This window comes from Echinops telfairi, unplaced genomic scaffold (assembly GCF_000313985.2).
Source record: "Echinops telfairi isolate 266 unplaced genomic scaffold, ASM31398v2 ScPeMD7_1;HRSCAF=3_0, whole genome shotgun sequence".
NCBI lineage: Eukaryota > Metazoa > Chordata > Mammalia > Afrosoricida > Tenrecidae > Echinops > Echinops telfairi.
In genome coordinates, this window is record NW_022103896.1 from 14952261 (window position 1) to 14972300 (window position 20040).

The following is a 20040-nucleotide window of genomic DNA, read 5'->3' on the forward strand; positions in this document are numbered from 1 at the left end:
GAACTGCTGCAACCATTGCTGAAGAAATTATACTCACATATGATATTAATAATGTTGTGCATGCTGTTGGGTCACCTTTCTTTGGAAGGGATACAAATATGGATCTGTTCCAATCAGCCAAATTCCTTACATAGTTGAGTGAGCGCTTCCTGTGCTTCATCAGCTTTTTGAAACGTTTCGATTGGTGTTCAGTCCATTTCTGAGGGTTTGCTTGAGGCTAATGCCTTCAGCACAGCTTAGATTTCTTCCTTCAGAGTCGTTGGTTCTGGGTCATATGTTACCGCTTGAAATAGCTGAATGTTAAGCAGTTTTTTGGTGCAGCAACTTTGTGCATTCTTTCCATCTTCTTTCAATGCTTCCTATATTGGCCAATATTTTGCCCATAGAATCTGTCAATAGTGCAACTCAAAGTTTGGATTATTTTTCCCTTGAGTTCTATCAGTTTAAGATATGCTAAATGTGTTCTTCTTTTTTTGGTTTTCTAACTCTGTCTCTGCACATTTCATTATAACATTTGACTTTGTCTTCTCAAGCTGCCCTTTAAAATTTTCCGTTCAGCTCTTGACTTCATTCTTTCTTCCTTTTGCCGTAATTCCTCTATGATCAAGAGCAAGTTTCAGAGTCTCTTCTGACGTCTTCTTTGATCTTTTCTTCAATAATGGAGAAGGGTTCACATCAGACCCTACAAGCCTTCTCCCCACTCTCACCCCCACCCCCACCCCCAGGCAAGAATCCAGCAACCCGGTGAGTTAGTGCTCCCAGTGATGTCATCTGGGACAGTTCTCTCCGTCACAGTGAAGGTTTTCATAAAAGCAGTTTTGCTCGAACCTTGTTTTTTGTGATGGGCAATTTAAGAGAACAGGGTGTGGCTGTGAAATTTTGTTTCCTGCTTGGGAAAAATGCCGCATAAACTGTTGTAATGTTGAACACAGTTTACAAGGACAGCACTATGGGAAAAACTCAAGTGTAAAAGTGGTTTCCTCCTCTCAAAAAAGGTGAAATGTCGATTGATGACAAACCTTATTCTGGATGTCTGTCAACTTCCGAACGGAGGGAAATATCCATTCATTATGCATTTGGAGTTTGTTCCACCAGGTCAGACTGTTAATCAAGCTTTCTATTTAGAGGTTCTGAAAAGATTGCGTAACAGTGTGTGACAACAAAGGCCTGATTTGTGACAGACACGACTGGCTTTGCTACCATGACAATGCACCTGCTCACACAGCCATTTCAGTGCGGGGTTTGGTCAAAAAACAGCTTGCCTCTCTTGCCCTACAGACCTTACTCCCCTGACCTCATTCCAAGAGACGTTTGGTTCCTTGAACGCAGAAGGAGATGAAAGGACAGCGATCTGACGACACAGAAGAGGTGAAGATAAAAATGAGGGAGGCACTGATGAATTTGAAAAATGTTTCCAAGAATGGAATCACAGATTTGACAAATGTATTAAGTGTAATGGAGAGTACTTTGAAAGTGATAAGGTTGCTTTGTTTTAAAAAAAAAAGTACCCATTGGGGGAGTACGCCCTGCCCCCCTATATAGTTACCATTGTGCTGTTGGAATAGGTATTTTCAATGAAGAAGTTGTTTGTCTTGCAAAATTCAATCATGCAACCTCCAGTTTCATTTCTGTCAACAAGACCATATCTTCCAACAATTGTTCCTTCTTTTTTGCTTCCAACTTTTGCATTCCAATAACCCATAATTATCAATGTATCTTGATTGCATGTTTGATTGTCTTCAGACTGAAGACTATGGTAAAATTCATCAATTCATCACTTCCTTTAAAACAAAGTTCGTAAATTTGAATCATAGTTATATTGACTAGATTTCCTTGTAGGGGGATAGATATTATGCCATCACAGACAGCATTGTACTTTAAGGTTGAACATGAAATGTCCTTTTTGATGAAGAATGTGGCCCAATTCCTCTTGAACCTGTCAAAGCAAACCATATGATTTTCTGACTTAAAATGGCTAATTCCAGTCCATTTTGGTTCACTAATGCCTCGGATCTTGATCGTTATGCGGTCCACTTCATTTTTGACAATTTCCAATTTTCCTACATTGCAACTTCCAGTTATTAGTACCTGTGTGCACCTGCTTCTTCTCGTTTTGAGTCAAACACCATCAGTAAAGGCTTTACTCCATCAGTGTCATTGTGGTCGATTCTACTTTGAGAGGGCAGCTCTTCCTCAGTCATATTTTGAGTGCTCTCCAACCTGAGGGGCTCACCTTCTGGCACTCTCTCTGACAGGGTTCTGCTTCCATCCCTGAGGTTTGCACCATCTGACGAATTGTCACCGCTGTCGGGAAGGTTTCCAGTGGCTAATCCTCCAGAGTGGACAGCCTATTCCTGCCTTGCGGTCTATTCTCAGTCTGAGAGCTCTGCTGAGACCTGTTCGCTTGGAGCGACCCTGCTCGTATTTGCAATACCAGTGACATAGCAGCCAACACCACAGTACTGCCACCACAGGATGGCAAACTGACAGACAGTCGCTGCCTCTTGTTAGTCTCTTCCACGAAAACTGAAGATTATGATTTTCATTGAGGATATTTTGAAACTCTTATTATGTTCAAATGTATAATATAAAATCTGCCATGTGAACCATCTTAACGTGTGTGATCCAAGGACACTGATTGCATTCTCCCTGGGGGGTCCCCAGCACCACCATTTCCCAACGTTTCCTTTTCACGACTGACTCGTACTCCTTCGGTTGGTGCATTCATCTGTGGGTGGACATTTGTGCTGTTCTGCCTTTGAGCTAGTATGAAGGGCACTGCAATCAGCCCTGGTGTATCAGTAGCTCTCTAAGGGCCTGCTTTCAGTTCTAGGCATCTAGGGAGGAGTGGAATCTCTGAGTCACGTGGTAATGCGCTGAGGAGCCAGCAAACTTTTTCACCAAGCCTGCACTATTTTTCATTCCCACAAGCCGCACACAAAGGCCCCAATTTCTCCGCATTTTGCCAACATTTGATCTTTTCCGGTTTCTGGTTTTGTTTCCATCATTGCCATCCCAGTGGGTGTGAGGAGCCCCGGGGTGGCGCAGAGGATTAAGTGTTAGATCACTAACGGAAAGGTTGTTTGCTGCAAACCCACGCAGAGATTCCTCAGCAGAGAAGCCTGGCATCTGCTTCTGAAAGGTCAGAGCCTGGAGGACCTTAAGGTGCAAGGTTCTGTTCTAGGGTCGACAGGTCACCGGGAGCTGGAAACAAGTCCAGGGCAGCTCACTCCATTTGGGGGTCTCAGGGAGGCACAGATGGCTTGGTCTGATTTTGGCTTCATGGGTGTGAAATATATCTCACAGTGGTTTTGATCTGTATTTCCTTCCACAGAGTAGTTGAAGGAAACATCTTAGTAGGTAATATCCATTTCATTACTTGAAAAAAAAAAAAGGTCCAGAAAGAAATGGACATAAATTTAGAAAGAAATATTTGTACAGCGGCATGTCTGCAAAATTTAAATGAAGACTGAAATATCTAAAGATCTTTCAGTGTCCCGGCATTACCAATGCTCTTTTCCTTAGCATGGCCCCTCTCTGCCATTAGCAAGCAGATGATAAAGGACATGCACTGGACACAAGCATTGTGATGACAGTTGTGGTGACGTGTGCTGTCCACTCCATAGGGTTTTCTAGGCTGTCATCTTTAAGGGAGCAAGTCCCCAGGTCTTGCTCTTGCAGAGCAAGGTTGGTCCATCCAGCCCTTCCGTTAGCAACTGTGCACGCAACAATTATGCTTCCAGGGCTCCTACTTACTCATTAGGGGACTTCAAATCCAACTCAACAGCCGTCTTTTTGCCCCAGCCATTCAATTCAATCAGCCCCAGCACTGTTTCCCTTGGCCCACAGCCAGAGCGCTCCTTTCAAGGAAGGCTGCCTTCGGCCCCCTCTCTGACGGCTGGGTCCTGACGGCTGACCACCCTACTCAGTGACTTCTCTCTGACTCAGCAGTCTCTACAGAGACTAAGTGACAGAGGGGAAATGACTGCTCTTTGATTGACTTTTCTGAGTAACCTCATAAATCAGTAACAACACCAAGACCCACTGCCACTGGCTTGATTCTGACTCACTGAGAGAGACCCTGGAGGGCAGAGGAGAACTGCCCCTGTGAGCTTCCGGGGCTGTAACCCAACATTTAGCTCATTCGATCACCAGGGCTCGGTCAACAACAGAAGCTCCCCATTTGTTAAGAGGTAGCCTGGTTTCAGGGCTTCCATACAGTGTCTTGTCAGCTTGAGTTAGCACCTCCAGGTTAAGAAGCCACCAAGGCTCAGAGCTAGGACGCAGGAAAACCAGACTTTTTAAGTCAAGGGCTTTTGACTTTTCCCGGGCTCTGAATTTCTGAAGCATTTTAAGGAGGTTCATGAGCACATTGGAGTAGTGTTGAAAATACTTTTGTGGCTATTTTGTGTACACATACCCGAAGGCATGTGCATCTTCACTGAACTACGCATGTGAGTGGCCCGGACTGAACAAGTGCATTGTGAAGACGCACTGCTTCCCACTCCACTCTCTGAAAGTGCATTCATTTTACCATCAACCGTAACATTTGGAGAAAACCAGCCTCAGTTCCATCTACTCCCCACCTCCTGTCTAGCGCCAGCCCATCCCTCCCCCTCCCCAGAAGCCAGGCAGACAGTGGGGCAAGATGCAGATTACAGGGTTGAGGGTTAATTACAGATGGAGGGTGAGAAGTCGGGTAGGAAGGAACCTAAAACACCTCTAAAATATAGGTTAACGTGATCGATGGTCTCTGCGCCCAGTCAGAAATATGCAAGTTTGCAGTACTAAGAAGTTCAGGTGGTCTAAGTTCAGGCAGTCTACAACAGCCACTGCCAGTTGTTGTACTGAGGAACCTCCCTAATCATCGGAATAACCGAGGAAACGGGCGGCCAGGCTGGCTGGGTCCCACTGAAGTAGAGGAGCTGGCCATCACGCTGGCAGCCCAGGGCCCGGCCGGAGTGAGAAGGCAAGCCAGGCCTTGCTGAGACGTTCAGGGGCTTGCCCATTGTTCCTGGGTCCTGCTGCCCATTCCACCCCCTCAGAGCTCATCCCCAAACACCTCCCTCTCCACTCTCCTGAGACCATGGTGGGCACTCTGGTGGCTTCCCACCTGCTTTTAATGACTCCCAGTGACCACCTGCGCAGAGGCAGGGTGCTTTCCTGACCTTCCGTCTCCAAGACGCATGTCAGTTTGGGTGTGTGACACCTTCCCGCGTGCCTGGTGTACCCCAGAGGGTCTGCCACCAACCAGCAGCTGGGCCCTTCTTGCCACCTCCTCTGTAAACCAGGGGTGAGACCATGGTGACGTTTCTGCGAAACATCAGGCTCTGCGAAACATCAGGCTCTGCCCAAAAAGGACTGTGTTTGAGGACATGGCGGACTCTCTTCTGCAGAAGCACAATGCATGGGGGGCAAACAAAAGGCTTCCACGTGGTTAAGGAAAGTCCTCGACTCGTGCGTTTCCCCAAGCGTATTTGGCCTCAAGTCCCTTTCTCCTGTTACATTTATTCATGTCCTGGGGAACAGTGTTAGAGAACAGCCGACCCGGGAATCCAAGACAATGGCATCTGGATTCTTTCCTATAACAGAAGCAACCCGATTAGTGCAATTCCATACCCAGGCCTAAGGAGCCCTGGGGGTGCAGTGGGTTAGGCTGCTAGGCATAAGGTTGGGGGTTCAAACCCACCAGCCACTCTGAGGGAGAAGGATGAGGCTGGCGGCTGCCGTACAGATCTACTATCTTGGAAACCCTATGTAGCATAGTTCTCATACATACTTGCCCTACTGCCCTCTCTCAGAGGGAGAAACACCACTGCTCGCCTTGGTCATGACAGACCTTTATACTGTAGCCCCTCAAGCAGGATAACGTGTGTCTGCTTGTGCAACACCTCCCCCCTGGATCATTCACTTGGTATCACCCACTTTAGGACACACTGCCATATAGGATTGTTAGGAGTTGGAATCAGCCCAACGGCAGTGAGTTTGGGGAGGGTTCCTTGTTGTTTATACCCAGACCTAACTTTACAGATTAAGACAAAATGCTACCAAATGCAGCCTTGATCGAAGAAGAACTGCGCAGGGAGTGCTAACGTATTGTCATACAGTGAAAAGGGACAAATGACTATTGTGTTCCTGTGATGGTACACTCCTGGAGCATGTGCCTTTGGAAGAGCAGCCTCCTGCAGGAATGACAGAACTTCTGAGACAAAAGCAGGTCGGAATAAACCATTCTGGAGAGAGCTGGGGGCAGGAGCGAATATGAGGGCAATCTCCAGTCATGCCCATCTGGCTCCAAAGGAGACAGGTTCTCCCTGATTTCACTCCCCTATTGTCTCTCAAGCCCTGTGGTATCATGGTGGCATATTGGGCTGTGATTCACAAGGTTAGCAGTTCGAAACCACCAGCCACTCCACAGGAGAAAGATGGGGCTCTCTACTCTCCAAAATAGTTACAGTCACAGATAGCCACACGGGCACTTCTACTGGTCTTGTAGGATCACTATGGGTCGGAATCAACTCAATGGCAGTGAGTTTGTCTTGTCTTCTAAACCCTCTCTCAGTGGAACCCTGGTGGCATCAGGGGTAACAGGCTACGCTGCTAACCTGCAGGGCAGTAGTTTTGAAGCCAGCAGTCCCTCCACAAGAGAAAGTTGGAGTTTTCTACTCCCGTAAAGAGCTGTCGTCTCAGAAACTCAGAGGGGCAGTTCTACCCTGCTTTAGAGGGTCGCTAGGAGTCAGCTGGAACTCGAGGGCAGGGAGTTTGGGTATTTTTGTTGTTCTCTCTCACCTTCCTGAGATTCCCTGGACGGCTGACTGCAATCGTGCTCAAGAATCTTGTGTCTGCCAGTCCTTGGGCCCCACACTCTCGAGCCCTCCCTTTCTCGTCAGTGATCCGCGGTGTCCAGGGAAAGAGGGATGCATTCTTCAGTCAGGAGGTAACCGAGTGCAGGGATTCACCACCTGGACCTCACTTCAGGCCCCATCAGACGAACTTCTGGTTCTCTATCCCTGCCAATTTGTGAGATGCCCCATCGGTTTCACGTGAAAGTTGTGGATCTTAAGGAACCTCTCACGTGTTAAGTTTTGCAAAACACAAACTTACCAGTCGATAAAGGGTGGGGAGGTAGGGGGAAGTGATACGTCAAAAACCGTCTATGTGAGTTGCACAATGACAGACAGAGCTGAGGTAAGTGATACCTTTGACCCACCTTGTTCTTTTATTATAGCTCAGATTGTGTTGGTTTCAACAGCTTAGGCGCAGCATAGTTCCACTCTTCTAAATCCCCATCTGTTGCCTTTAAAGGGCAGAGAAAATGGAAGGGCCAGCTTATGTGGTCAAACCCAGAGCTCACCGGGCACATCCACCACTATTTCTACCAACTGACCCCAGGAGACCAACTCCGCACCCCTCAGGTTAAGAGGCAAAAGATTTCCCCTCCCCAGACTTTTGGTAGGAACTGTTACTGTGACTTCTAAGAAATAAATAAATAAATAAGAGAGTCTCTGGCTGGGACCCAATGTACAAGTTTTCAATCTTACACAATCTACAAGAGGTCCAAGAAAGCCTTAGAGGAAAGGCGGGGGAACACCAGGGCTCGGCTTTTCCAACACACTCGAGCAGCGCATGTACTAAAGGGCAGCTGAGTAAAATTATGTAATTCAGTAGTTTGCTAAAATATTTATCATTCAACATATCATGCAACCCGTAAGCTCGCGTTACTTTTGCTAAGCTCGTGGATCATGCGAGGAGCTTTGGTGGAAAGGAGTCCAGAGTGCAGCAGCATGCGGTAAGCCCCCCTCAAGGTTACAGCCCAGAAACCCCGGCGGGGCTGTTTTCTCCATCACACGGGACCGCTCTGAGTGGGAACCGACCGACAACTGCCATCCAGTCAACTCACACTCCGGGCCACCTTACGTACAAGGGAATGAGACGTCTGCCCCTATATCCAATTGGGAGTCTAAAACTAGACTGCTCACCCAAAAAAAAAAAAAACACACTCAAAAAGCTCCCTGCCTTCCAGTCAATTCCAACTCACAGCAACCCTACAGGACAGAGGCGAACTGTCCCTGTGGGTTTCCAGTACTATAAATCTTGAAGTGAGTGGACAGCTGCATCTTTCTGACCTTGAAGTGAGCAGCCCACCCGTGCACCACGACCCCAGCAGGCTTCTTTCCCGTAAAGCACAGAAGATGCCCATGGCTGCCCTGACTCAAAGGACAGCGAGCCGGTGGTGCCTTTTATCAGTCCCTTCCATGGCTCCTGCCTTTTGTCTGTTGTTTTTTGTTTTGTTGGGGGGGGGGTGGTATTTTCTTGTGCTTCCGGGGATAGTTTGCACAGTAAATTAGCTTTCCCATCAATAAGTCATCTATAAACTTCAGTTCCCCCCAAGTGCCAGCACAAGGGTACAATTCCCCTAATGGCTTGGCACTCCTCACCCTCCCTTCTTTCCCCCGGGGCTCCTGTTTCTAGCCATCTCCCCTACCTATCGTCCCATCTTTGGATAGGGGCAAATGTTGCCCTTTTGTTCTCCTGTGAGGGAGCTTCAGAAAGGTTGGGGAAGAAAACTCCCTGATCTTTGTTCTGTTTTTCCCTGAGCCCATGGAAGCCTCCTCATGAAGCTGACCATTCCAAAAGAGCACGTTCCTCTCCGGGGCTGTGGCTTTGTTTTACAGGCCTGCCCACGCATCGGCTGGAAGGGGACTCCGGAGTACCTGCAATTCCCAGGGGGCTGGCTGTCTTGAGACGAAGGACAACTCTCAGATTGGCTTCCTCCAATCTCTTAGACAAGTCTGGTGGTTTCTATTTTTTTTATTATTTTATCCTCCATTTTCGCCCATTTCTATGTTTCTTTCATTTATTGTACATCTTTTCCCCATTCTTACCAGGCCCTCCTATATAGTGGTCCGGGTCAGAGGGGTCAGGAGCAGTAGGCGGGCAACATCTTGTTCTTCTGGCCACAGGTTAGAGGAGGCTGGCACCTGTCTTATACCATGAGGATGAAGAGATCTTACTCTTCAATGCTTCCTCCCCGCCCACTGCCATGACCCCACTTCTATCTTATAAACCTGGCTAGACCAGAACATGTATAGTGGTACATAAGAGCTCTCAACACAGGGAATCCAGAACAGATAAACCCCTCAGGACCAATAAGGGGAGCAGCGATACTAGGAGGGTAAGGAGGGGGTGGGTTAAGAAGAAACCGATCACAATGATCGACATATAACACCTGCCCCCCACCCCCGCTCCCGCTGCCCAGGGGGACAGACAGCAGAAAAGTGGGTGAAATGAGAGGCAATGGTCAGTGTAAGACATAAGAACAAAAAAAGAATAAATTATAAATTATCAAGGGTATATGGGGGAGGGACGGGGGAATGAGGAACTGATGCCAGGGGCTCAAGTAGAAAGAAAATGTTTTGAAAAATATGATGACAACATATGTACAGATGTCCTTGACACAATGGATGGATGGATGGATTGTGATAAGAGCTGTAAGAGCCCCAAAAAATGTTTTTTAATGTTTTTAAATGGCAGAGACTGCCTACCCACATGATGAACTTTTATCATCTCTTAGTTGAAAAAAAAAACAACCCATGTGTCAGACAATGGATTTAAGGATCCCCTGAACTAAATAACCATACCCCCCATCACAGGATTATGATGACAGGGTTTGGTTAAAACAAACACACAAAACACATCAGAAATAAGAGCGTATGGCCATGGTGTTTAATGAGTACACGACAATAGCAAGTCCCACTAGCCGTGCTGAACCAGCGAAGTAGCCTAAGGAGGCCAGTTTCAGGAAGCACTCGATTCTTCATCAACTACTAACATAACTTACATTACCGATCCAGGTGGGTTTGCAGAGAATGAGCCAGTGGCTCACCTTCAGTCACTCAACTAGTCACTCTCTAGTTAGCTTTTGCACATAAAGCACTCTCTGAGAGTCCTTCTTTGGCCTAATTTTCTCAAAATTAAGTCTGTGGATTGCCTGAGGCACTCTGGGACTCTACCAGGAAGACCATCGGAAGTGAGATGCTTTCATTTCATGCGAAAGTCACAGAGACGAAGAAGTAGCACAGGACATGTGACTCTCGTGGCAGGTTAAATCTCACTTCCTCAAGAAGGAGTCCCCAGGTTCGCCGGGCGTCACAGGGGCCCTCAGTCATTGACACCCCCAGCACACAAGGCCTTCCTTCCCTTTGGCAATCCACGCCACCTGCTACCATCAAGGCAATTCCAACTCATCCTGGAATTGTTTTTTAGTGCTCACGCGCTGCATAGCATTCCCTCTGCAAGCTAGCTGGAACGGTGTTCCAGGTTTTGTTTATTTGTTTCAGGGCCCTTAAATAAATGCTGATTCTAAATAAAATACCCTGGGATCTTCGAGTGTAGCAGCTCCATTTCCTTAAAGGACAAAGAAAGGCAATCTGAGAGTTTTTGTGTAATGCCACTGGGATTTGTGGGTAAGCCAATCTCTGCCTCTAAGGTTCCAAAGTAAATGTCTAAAAGCTATACATCTAAAGCAGAGGTATATACCTTCAGAATTCCATAGAAGGTTGGGATGTGAGGATGTTTCTTTTTAAAAATAGGCCCTACTGTTCTTGCTTGGTTGATTGAAAAAGGCTTGATCGTCCTTGTTTATTATTTTGAGGGGACAAAACCTGCCTATGGTTCATGAAATTTCATAAAAAGGAAGAGTACAGATACTTTCAAATTAACTTGGGGAGAGTGGATCAGAGCCTGGGCAAAGATTATGGAAACAGAAGCGAGGTACTTCCACAAAGTCTACAATGGAGCAGAAGGTTGCACACGGTTGCTCGGAGGGTCCACAAACTGCCTCCTTGTTTCAGTATCTGACTGAACACCATGCTTTCTCTTTAGAGGCCAGGAACAACTCCCACTGTAACTGGATAAGCCAACAGCGAACACCCAAAGCATTCTTTAATCCCAGCAGGACAACACAAAATCAAAGACAACACAGACTGCTTTCAAACGGCCGGCAACCGTACGTTTCTCAAGGAAGGTCCTATTCCATTGCTCCAAGTAGATTTAAATATCTGGGCAAAGGTATTAATAATACTATCTTATCCTGCCATCAGAGTCTAGAATTTCAAAGTATTCTGATACAGGGTATCTAATCTCATTCATATATGACATTGTGAAATGGGCAGGTCAGGAATTGTCTAGCCTGTAAATCAGTTTCTTAAATGGGACATTTGCTTTTTAATGCAAAAATACCTGACACAGTTACAGATCCTAAAGAACAACAAGAAATTGACATGAAGCTCTTCAACACCAAAACTGGATTTTCTCGCCTAATATATTAGGTTGTTGTATTTGCACAATGTGAAGGTGAAAGATTAAAAGGCCCGTCAAATGGGCTCTCTCTAATGGAAAGGTCAAAGCAAGATCGAGCTGCACAGCAGGCCTAACTCCGCTCGCTGGTAGCCAACACAAGGTATCTATCACTCTACGCAGCCAGTCTGGTTCTTGTGAAATCAGTGGTTTTCTAGCCTGGGTCCACAGTTGACTAACTTTGCAAAACTACTGGGGCTGCAATGAGCTGTATTCGGAGCTCAGGGAACCCATTTCACAGGCTGAAACCTGGTACCATTTTCATCTTTTGCTAGGAAGAAATACAGTAGCGGGTCTAGCAGTCATGATGGCTAGAAACATGCAAATTGTATAAGTTAAATCGATTCCGTTTGGGGCTATAAGCAGATACTCTTAAAACGAGCTCACTGATACTCCGCTTCAGGTGGTTGTAAGGGGTTGCCACTGAGTCCGTTTGGCTCATGGCGAATTCCCTGTGCACGGAGTAGAACTGCACCACAGGCATCCCAAAACTGTGACCTCCCGGAAGCGGATCACCAGGCCTGTCTTCCGAGGAGCCTCTGGGTGTGTTAGAACTGTCAACCTCTAGGCTAAGTTGATTGCTTAACCACTGGCGCCACCCAGGGGCTCCTTCAATTCATCAATACTAACCACAAAACACACTTAGTGTGTGTGCTAGATTTCCATTCCTATTTCCTCGATGAGCAGTAGCCAATCTTGGGCAGTATTTGAGTTTTGCAATTTTCCCATAGCTACACGTATAGGAAGACAAATATAGAAACCAGAAGCACAAGAGCACCCTATTACCAGGTGAACGAAGATCAGCGCAACAGGGAGTTTCCACTGCTCCAAGGACAAAGGACTTCTCAGAAACAAGACTGCAATCGTATTGCTCACGTCTTACTCAATAGAGTGCTGACAAGGATGTTGCTAGGGCTCCCACCTCCACTGCCTCGTGCTGCTGGACTCAACAAAGATACGTTTGGCTCCCGGAAAAGCCAAAATGCCAACCTTCTTTATTTCTAAACTCGCTCTAAAGATCTCTCCTATTGTCTGATTGCCTAGATGTTGCAATCCCTGCAGAGTAGTTAAAACTGGAGAATGAGTAACAGAACCTGGTTGAAATGGAATGCTTAAGCAGGAATAACAACTGGGGGAATAAAGGAGTCGTACACGGTTTTTGGCAACTTATAAACAATTTAGACTAGACATCTCAAGGCAAGAACTGCACGAAAGCCGAAGCCAACGGACTCTCTGAAAGTAACCTAGGTGGTCTAGCTGGAAGAATGTTTCAGATTCCTACTCCATGAGACTTCCTGGTTAGGAGGAAATGAATAGCCGCTACAGTAAGGATAAGGAAATATCAAAGGTTGGAGAAGAATTTTGATTTTGTGTTCATAGTACTAGGCTGGCCAGTTGTAACCAATTATAACCAAGTGAGTGGCTGCGAATAACCATCAGTATTAAACTTACATGATTTATTGCAGACTGGACAGCCTTTATGTAATGGTTAAGCTCCCGGTCCATTACAGCAAACTCAACCATCGCCTTGTCCATACTGTATTCACTACTCACTTCAGCTGAAAGACAAAAATGGAACAGGGGGAAAGATAGCAATGATGACTTTCCACTTACTGAGCTGAGAAAGAGTCTGGCCTTTTCAGTACTTCACAGTGGCACCCCACTACGACGACGATGCTCCCACCCGGCTATTGGCAAATCCCATTTTTAATAAGAGGTTGGAAGAAAACAAGAATCACAAAGACCATCTTAAAGCCTAGGTAGGCGGCTAGTTGACATGGACATTGTCACGGCCGTTCGTCAAGATGGCCTGGAGAATGTCCTCTGGTTCTTTGTCTTCAGTCTCGGCTCCCCCTTCTCCCAGACTCTGAAGCCGACCAAGGTATTCGGACTATACCTGGAGGTGGACTGGACTTGGCACCACTTTCAGCCATGGGAGAGCTCTGTGTGCTTTACAAGTAGCTCCAGGTCTCCTCCGGCAGGTGTCCTTGGTGGCCTCCGGCTACACTACTCCTCACCTGTATCCTTCAGCAGTGCAGCCCCACATTCGGATGCCTAGAACCCTCACTGAGGCTGCCGGTGAAAACAACTGGCCCATGGGCTCTTCCCTTGAACCATTCCCGGGAGCCTCTGTAATGGTCTCATCAGTCCTGGTTTCAAACTGCTGCCTGGTTTAGGTCCAACTTGCAACCATGGCAGGGAGCCCGGGTGCCCTACTGTGTGACACATTGGGCTGCAAACTACAAGGTCAGCAGTTTGAAACCACCAGCCGCTCTGTGGGAGAAAGAGGAGGCTTTCTGTTTCTGTAAAGATATTCAGTCTTAGAAGCCCACAGAGATGGTGCTGCCCTGTCCTATAGGGTTGCTATGAGTTGGGATCCACATGATGAAAGCACACCGTGAGCCTTTAATCACGAAAATCACCTTCCTGTTTATTTTTGCAAAACCTTTTATATAATAGTTAATAGTGGTTCGCTGCTATTGAGTTGGGCCCCAACCCATGGCAGCCCTAAACACAACAGGATCAAACTACTGTGATCCACGGGTCTGATTTGGAGAAGTAGATTGCCAGGCCTTTCTCCCTAGTCTTTCCAAGAGGAGTAGCTTTGCTGAAACCAAGAAGGGAATAGTCCTGGAAGGATCCAGGTAGCAGAGATACTTCTGAGTAGAGCTGGGAGTCAAAGCCATTTTTAATGATCCATACCCTTGACCATCCTCTCCCAGCCAAACCAGGGCTGGCCAGGCTGGAACTGTTCACAGCTCTTCAGGGTGCCGCCACCTTAGAGACATTTACTTGTTACACTCGACCCTTGCTTGTGCTAACCAAGCCGACTAAAGCTACATGTGAACATTCATGTGGGAGTCAATAAGCGCGTGGGCAGCCTGGTGGGGAGACCTCGGGTGATTCGGCAAGCCCTATGTCACACGGCTGGCCAATGAATGCAGCAACTGCTTCAAGAATTCAGCACAGTAACAAGCTGAAATATGCCCCCCTGCCTTTGCCCCATCAAATCAAGTCCAGAGGGCACAGATAAGCTCTGATTCACGTTATACAACTATAATCATTTCCGCAAGTGTGCCAATGTCCAGGCTGCCCTCCTGCACCCCTTCATGCCTGGACCTGGTGGCCTTGGCTAGGATGGGCCCATGCCCCAGGGACCAGCAGCATTATACTGAACACTTAAGAAGTGTCACGCAGACCAGGAAAGGCAGAAGCATTCAAACCATTCTCGAGGGTTTGGGCTTTGTTTGTTCCCAGCTCAGTGGTACACCGAAGACAAGCCCAGAAGGAGGCCTGCGCGGGGAGGGCTTCTCTAGAGGTGGAAGTACGGGACACTTCAAGATGGATTTGAATGTCTTGAAGCTGGCACGTGTATGACTCTCCAAAAGTCACACAAAAATCTGTTAGGCAACCTAGGCAGCCACTCTGTCTGTTGGCCGTGTCATCTGTTACTCAATGTCAGGATGAACTAACAGCAGGAATGTACCATGACTGCTCTCTCTAATTTTCTCAAGTGTTGAGGAGGCATGAGACTTACACGGCCCATAAGCCAGAAGCAGACATTCAGAGCCATAATCAAAGTCAACTGACAACAAGATTGATTCATGAGACTTCGGTGAGGGGAAATGAAGGCTGCGGCAGAGACAAGTATCAAAGCAAGATAATAGCAATCACTGGTGAATGTCCTGAACATCAGAAAAACCAAAAGCCAAACCCACTGCCATCAAGCTGATCCCAACCTCTGAGTGACCCTGTAAGACAGGGTGGAACTGTCCCCGAGGGTTTCCAAGGCTGTACATATGTATGCAAAGAGACTGCCTCATTGCTTTGCACCCCGCCTCATCTTTCTCCCTTCGAGGGGGTTAAGAGATCCCAATCACCACCTTTCCAGTTAGGATCTGAGCACTGCTGAACCTCGGTGCTCCCGGGGGGTCCTTGAATATGAGAAACCAGGGGGCAGAATGAAGGAGGAAAGCTGGGACTGAGAAAGAAAAGGGGACAAACTAGTAATTTTAACAGATGAGGATTCAAGACAGACAAATGCCAGGTCCTCTGTGGCTAAGAGGCCCAGGATGTAAACCTGAAGCAATCAGATCATTCTTATGCTGCACAGCAAGAACACGTGAGAGCCTGCCCAGCCCAAATTCAAGACTCTCGAAAGTCTCTTCACATCTCACACCCTCAATCGAGTGCCATTTCCAAGGCCACAGGTAAAAAGGCAGGAGGGGAATCAGAAATTCTTTATTTTGGTGTCTCCAAGATAACCAATCATCAGACAAATCAAGCCTTCCAGCCAGTTCAGCAAGAATGCAAGGTAACAGAACTAAATCATGTAGCTTTCTTACCAACGCCGATGAGTAAGGCCCCTCCCAGGCCACAGTTGGTCACAGCTCAACCTTTGAGCACGGACCAGAGAGAAATTGACTGTTCTCCAGACATGAAAATGAAGGCATCTCCCTCTCCCCCCCCCGATTTTCATACACATCAGGCCCTCTCTATCCCATCAGACATCCACCTGCCTTGCACACAGTTCCCTATGGTCTCAGCCACCAGGACCTCCCTAGTCCAGAATAGAATGAAATACTTAATGCCTTATAGGCCCATGAAACGGCTTTATCTTTACCGAGAGAGAGAGAGAGAGAGAGAGAGAGAGAGAGAGAGAGAGAATTGCACCTACTCCTCTTCCCCTTAACTTTATATCTCTCATTCAACTGCAGTTTTGCTCATCGTCAAGCTATTTCTAGAAATTTTGCCCTACACAAATAAAAATTAACAGAATGAGGTGGTTCTAATCCTACAAAACTTTCTCAGGCATGTCTGTACAGGGTCACTTCCAATTACATACAATTGAATACATTCAACACCATGTATTTTATGAGTAAACTACCAGGCTCAAGTCGTGGCATTTTCAGCCACTCATAAGGCATAAGGAAGATTGCAAAAGGACTGATGCATCTGAATTACGGTGCTGATGAACAAGGAAAGCACCAGGGGCTACCAGAACAAACCAATCTGTCTTGGAGGAAGTACAGCCAGAATGCTCCTTAGAAGCAAGCCTGGAGAGACTTTGTCTCAAGTACTCTGGACATGGGATCAGGAGAGACCAGTCCTGGAAAAAGGCCACCATGCTTGGTAAAGTAAACAGTCGTTGAAAAAGAGGAAGCCCCTCCATGAGATGGACGGACACAGTGGGGGCAACAATGGACTCAAACATAGCAACCTTTGTAAGGATGGGGCAGGACTGGGCAGTGTTGCATTGTTTTGTACAGAGGGTCGCTATGAGCTGGAACCAACTTAAGAGCACCTCCCAATCACAAGAACCAGGCTAAGCCATTTACTGTTGTTGTGGGGTTGCAGACTACAATTCAGCACCTACCAATCACAACAACCAGGGTAAAACATTTACTGTTGTTATGAGGTTGCAGACTACAATCACCATCATGTACTTGGAAGACTCAGAACAATATCAAATGTCACGAAGCACACATGTCCATTTTGGCAAGAAGGAAAGACAGGAGGAAAGGAATTGCCTGATCATATTGTAAACTGTTGAGGTGGGACAGAGAGTAGGAACTTTTCCTCCTTTACCACCCTCTCCCCACAGACCAATCCTTACCTTCCAGAAAATACAGCCCCAACTACTCTAGCAACATACGAGGGGGCAAGAAATAATAATAATTTATAAAATATCAAGGGTTTGTGAGGGAGAAAAAATGAGGAGTTGATACCAAAGGCTCAAGTAGAAAGCAAAATGTTTTGAGAACGATGATGGCAACAAATGCACGAATGTGCTTCACATAATGGATGTATGTATGGATTGTGATAAGAGTTGTATGAGGCCCCAATAAAGGAATTTTAAAAAATATGAGGGGGCTTCAGAAAGTTTAAGAAAATGGAATAAGCAAACCAGCCTGTACGACCTAAGGATTGTAATTAAGGAAATCCAAATCTGAAGGACAGAATGGTATCAGGGTATACATTGTCATGGTATCAGGGCATTGTCATGGTATCAGGGTATACATTGTCATGGTATCAGGGTATACATCGTCATGGTATCAGGGTATATGTTGTCATGGTATCAGGGTATACGTTGTCATGGTATCAGGGTATACGTTGTGAACGCCTGGTTATCAGAAGGCTATGACTGACAGTGGATGCCCAAAATCCACTTGCAGGGTCCACCGTGGCTGACGACTCAAGTGAATCCCCTCTGACCACAGACCAGAGAGGTGAATGGCCCGCTGTCACGCAGAGTGCCTTGGAAAGTGGATTATTGCAGATGCAGCTAGGTTAAACTTTATCACCATCATTTGATTTCCCCTTTGACCCATTTGAAATATGTTCTAGTCTTTACTATTTTCTGCTTACGTTTTGATTGAGGCTTCTCTGTTTCACTTTGCTATTGCTGTGAGTTTCTTTGTTGTTGTTGTTGTTGTTTATATGTTTTCCTGTATATGAAATCCAAGATAGGTAAATCTATAGAGATAGTAACTGGGTTGATGGTTTCTTGGGGGGATGGCAGGGGAGGTTGGGGGAAGAATAATGATGAGCACAAGAAAGAAGAAAATGTCCTCAAATTGATTGCAGTGATAATGTAAAAGTCATCTTAATACGATTAAACCACTGAATTGTATGCTATATGAATTATAAGCCAATAAAACTGGTGTTTAAAAAAATCTCTTGAAAATGAAAAGCTAATGGAACTCTTTCCATGAACCGTTAAAGCTCCTTGCACATCCACATGCACATCCACCTCTTCCAATCTGTATGAGCGCGTGTACACAAGTTTCCTGGTAGCCCAGGATCAAGCAATCATTACGTAGCCATCGGAAGTGGGATCCAATGAATTAGTCCTTGAGTAACATTTAATAGAAACTTAAGTGACTTCTCACTCCACTCCAAAGTCAAAATTATTCCTTCACATATATCCATAGAGTGGTGAAATTCAGAGTAACTCTGCATTTGATGACTGCACCGCACTGGAAACAAAGAGAACAACAGTGCAGGACACTAACTAGTAAGCAGCAGGTTCCTGTATAAACACAACAATGCAGAGAATATGCTCAAGAAATATTCACCTTTCCGTCCCTGTTTCATTCACCGTGTGTACATAATTCTCTTCTCATAGCACTACAGAAGAAGTGCTTAGCCCCTGCACTCTTCCTCACGGTCCACAGACGGCTGGGAAAGTTTCACAGCAAGGATCCGTTTGACCTGTGTCTTGAAGGATGCTCAGATGCTCGGCTGACCAGAGGCTAAACAAAGCCCTCCCTCTTTGCAGAGGCTGCCAGGGGGGCAGCAATGGGCACACCGAAACCAGGGAATGGACAGCAGAGAAAAGTCCAAAAGAATAGACCCTCATGGCGCACAGACTGCACACCCAGCCCTGTGAGCCTGCCACTGTGTCCGGGCCGTCATCACAGAGTGAGAGGCCATGAAACATGCTTTGGAGACAAGGAAACCCATGTCTCCAGGGGATGAATTAATCACCCCAGGTCCCACAGCTAAAAAGTGTTGGAGTCAGGGACCGACCTAAGGTCTGACTGAAAGTCACCGCCGAAGCAGCCATCCCAGACAGTACCTGAACCACAGCACGGAGAGAGAGAAAACGCTTTTTAACCAAAAGCCACAGAACACCGAATAATCTGTCCTCTGGCTCAAGGAATTCACGTACAAGTTACCTTCAGAGAGAGAAAGGGCGAGGCTGGCTGACTGAAACAGTCGAACCCTAGATGAATGAGCCCCTAGACAGACGGCTTCTTCCTTGGAACTCAGAGTTATGTTCTATCAACAGCCAGGGAAAAAGTATTGCTCAAAATAGAGTTTATGATAAAGTTATTCATCCAATCACAGAAACAAATCTCTGGGCACCGTCCGTCTCTGCCAGTCATCAAAAGCCTCATGGCTCCCCAAGAACCCCAAGCGTGTGGGCATGTGCCCTTTCAACACACAGACACAGAAGAGCAGCCACAACCTCTTTGGGTGCCCATTATAAAGCTCCGGAAACTAGGTGCCAGCTAGTCAGTTCTGACACAGCGACCCCGGGAACCACAGAAAGACACTGCGCTGTCGCGGCTCCGCACACTGCTTCTCCTGTAGACCATGGTTGCAGCCACTGTGTCGATCCACTGTCCAGGGTCTGCCTCTTTCACTGACCCTCTCCTCTACCTTCTCCAGGGACTGCTGCCCCTGACACGTCCAAAGTGCCTGAGACAAAACCTCGCTCGTCTCCCTTCCAGGGAGCCTTCTTGTCATACTTCCTCCAAGACAAATACTGTTTGTTCTGCCCGTGGTTGGTGGAACTCAGCTTATTTTCCAACAATGGCGTTCCAATGCATTGCTCCTTTTTCGAAATGATTTTTCTTCGTTGGGAATAAGGTGTGGGGGTGAGCTATCAGACCATCTTCAGTTCAAACTACTCACAACTCCCCATACCCCAGTGGTTCTACACTGTCCTCCCGTCCCCTAACTTTTTTTTCCCCTCGAGCGCCAGTTCTTCATTGCCCACCTTTTCCATGTATACGAAGCGACCGAAAACACCATCGCTTAGGGCAGGAACGTTGTAATCTTTACAATGAATGACATCTTCGTGGTTTCATACTTTCAGGAGGTCTTTTGAAACAGATCTGCCCAGTGAAAGATGCCGTTTGATTTCCTGCCCGCTACTTCCTTCCACGGGTA

General features: G+C 46.7%; 1 protein-coding gene across 1 annotated transcript in view; it reads right to left on the reverse strand.

The window, feature by feature from the left end:
- The window catches only part of NSMCE2 (NSE2 (MMS21) homolog, SMC5-SMC6 complex SUMO ligase), a 285756-nt gene that overhangs the window by 223090 nt on the left and 42626 nt on the right, over positions 1-20040 (reverse strand). Inside the window, exon 3 of the mRNA XM_004697653.2 lies at positions 12811-12917. Within this exon, the coding sequence (XP_004697710.1) occupies positions 12811-12917 (107 nt within the window). The remainder of the gene's footprint in view (positions 1-12810; positions 12918-20040) is intronic.